Source organism: Antrostomus carolinensis, unplaced genomic scaffold (genome assembly GCF_000700745.2).
Source record: "Antrostomus carolinensis isolate BGI_N321 unplaced genomic scaffold, ASM70074v2 scaffold52804, whole genome shotgun sequence".
In the NCBI taxonomy this organism is placed as follows: Eukaryota; Metazoa; Chordata; class Aves; order Caprimulgiformes; family Caprimulgidae; genus Antrostomus; species Antrostomus carolinensis.
The window spans coordinates 116-1,618 of record NW_010313853.1 but is presented as its reverse complement, the minus strand read 5'-3'; the positions used below and the strand labels follow the sequence as shown (position 1 = coordinate 1,618).

At 46.0% G+C, this 1,503-nt stretch overlaps 1 protein-coding gene across 1 annotated transcript in view; it reads right to left on the bottom strand.

Annotated features, from left to right (window-relative positions):
- The window catches only part of SIRT7 (sirtuin 7), a gene marked incomplete at both ends in the record, with an annotated part of 2,687 nt that extends 1,476 nt beyond the window's left edge, over positions 1–1,211 (bottom strand). Inside the window, 3 exons of the mRNA XM_010167443.1 lie at positions 104–176; positions 279–349; positions 1,107–1,211. Of these exons, the coding sequence (XP_010165745.1) occupies positions 104–176; positions 279–349; positions 1,107–1,211 (249 nt within the window). The remainder of the gene's footprint in view (positions 1–103; positions 177–278; positions 350–1,106) is intronic.
- Between the last annotated feature and the right edge of the window lie 292 nt (positions 1,212–1,503).

Below are 1,503 nucleotides of genomic sequence, written 5' to 3'. Positions count from 1 at the left end.
ACATGGATGTTTAGCCACTTGAGTAAAAACAGTAGTCAGGCAGTCTCATGAAAAGCTTTTTTTCCCCTTTTCGCACAAGTGAGATGTGGAAAAATTATCTTACCAGGTTGTGCTTGTGTAGGCAGGCAATGCTCATATGGGTGAGCGTGGGCTCTGCCTCACTCAGATCTGTAGCCCTGACAAGAAGCAAGAAAAAAAAAAAACCCAAGTGTTGGAATTGCCATTAATCTCTCTCAGTATCAGCTCTCTGCCACACAGCTCAGAACGCATCTCCTTACCTGATGCTCCTGCCCTTCTGCAGCAACGTCCATATGCCATTCGGGCCTCTGTAGTCTGGGATCGAAGCTGCCTGCATTATCAGGAGAGAAAAATGAGGCCTGGCAGGAAGGTTTATACCTCTCGCCCACAAGCACATGAACCTGCTCTCACCCAGGACAACCAGACACACCTCATTCACACGTGCTTCTTCATTCACTCCAAGTTTTCTAGCACAGTGGTTCCCTAATTGCAGAAAACCTTCTTTTCATATGTTTTCTCTCTCTTTATCATCTCTTCTCCTACCTTACAGCTCATTTTCACCTCCAGTATTTATCTTCTCCAATCTTGCCATTAGTGGAATCCCTCCAGAACACTCTGTGACACCTGGTGCTTCCCATTTTCCTACACAGAACTCAATTCCTGAACCTTTCCTTATTTCCACTGGACTCTGATTTCTGGTACCTTGCACTCAGCATTCTTTAGCAAAAATACTTGTGACATTAACACTCACACACCCTGCCCAGAATCATGCTCCATATCAGCAGAGACTGTAGAAAAGGGAAAGAAAAATAAGGTAAGACTAGGGATCTTCTCATTTAAGCAGCAGGTTCTTCACACAGTCACAGAGGCGATGCAGCCTCGGACTCTCTTGGGCAGCAGGCACAGCCCCAAGATGCAAACTAGCAAATGGCCTGGTCACAGTTTGCAGTGCAGCAGCATTAATGCAGCATCCCAGATTTGTAACACGCATCATGTCATTTGGAAACCACAAAAATAGCCCAAACAACACCACAACGCTGCTGAAGGAACTCCCAAAGCTCCAGCCACTCACCACCAAAGAGCCCTACCGTACTGATCCCAGCTCCAGTATAGATGACAAGGTGCTTGGCGTTCCGGACAGCAGCAGCCAGCTCAGTAACCTTCCTCTTTAACTCCTCTGGTTCATCACATACCTAGAAAATACAACTTAGCAAGTTCATGTGTTTCTGAGATACAGTGTGTTGCTGAATCGGAAGGAAGAGGGAGCTCCCTTGAAATTTTAATACTTTTTAATTCTCTATAGCCAGAAAAAGTAACACAAGCATTATCAGAAGTGGTTTCTAAACAAAAGGACGTGAGTGTTGTCTGTGGAAGATCAAGAGAAAAAGCTTCCCGAGAGCAGCGTGCACAGACACATCCACACAACAGACACACAGCACACAGGCACTTGGGAAACACCGATCTGGCAGCCGCTGAAAGGGAGAC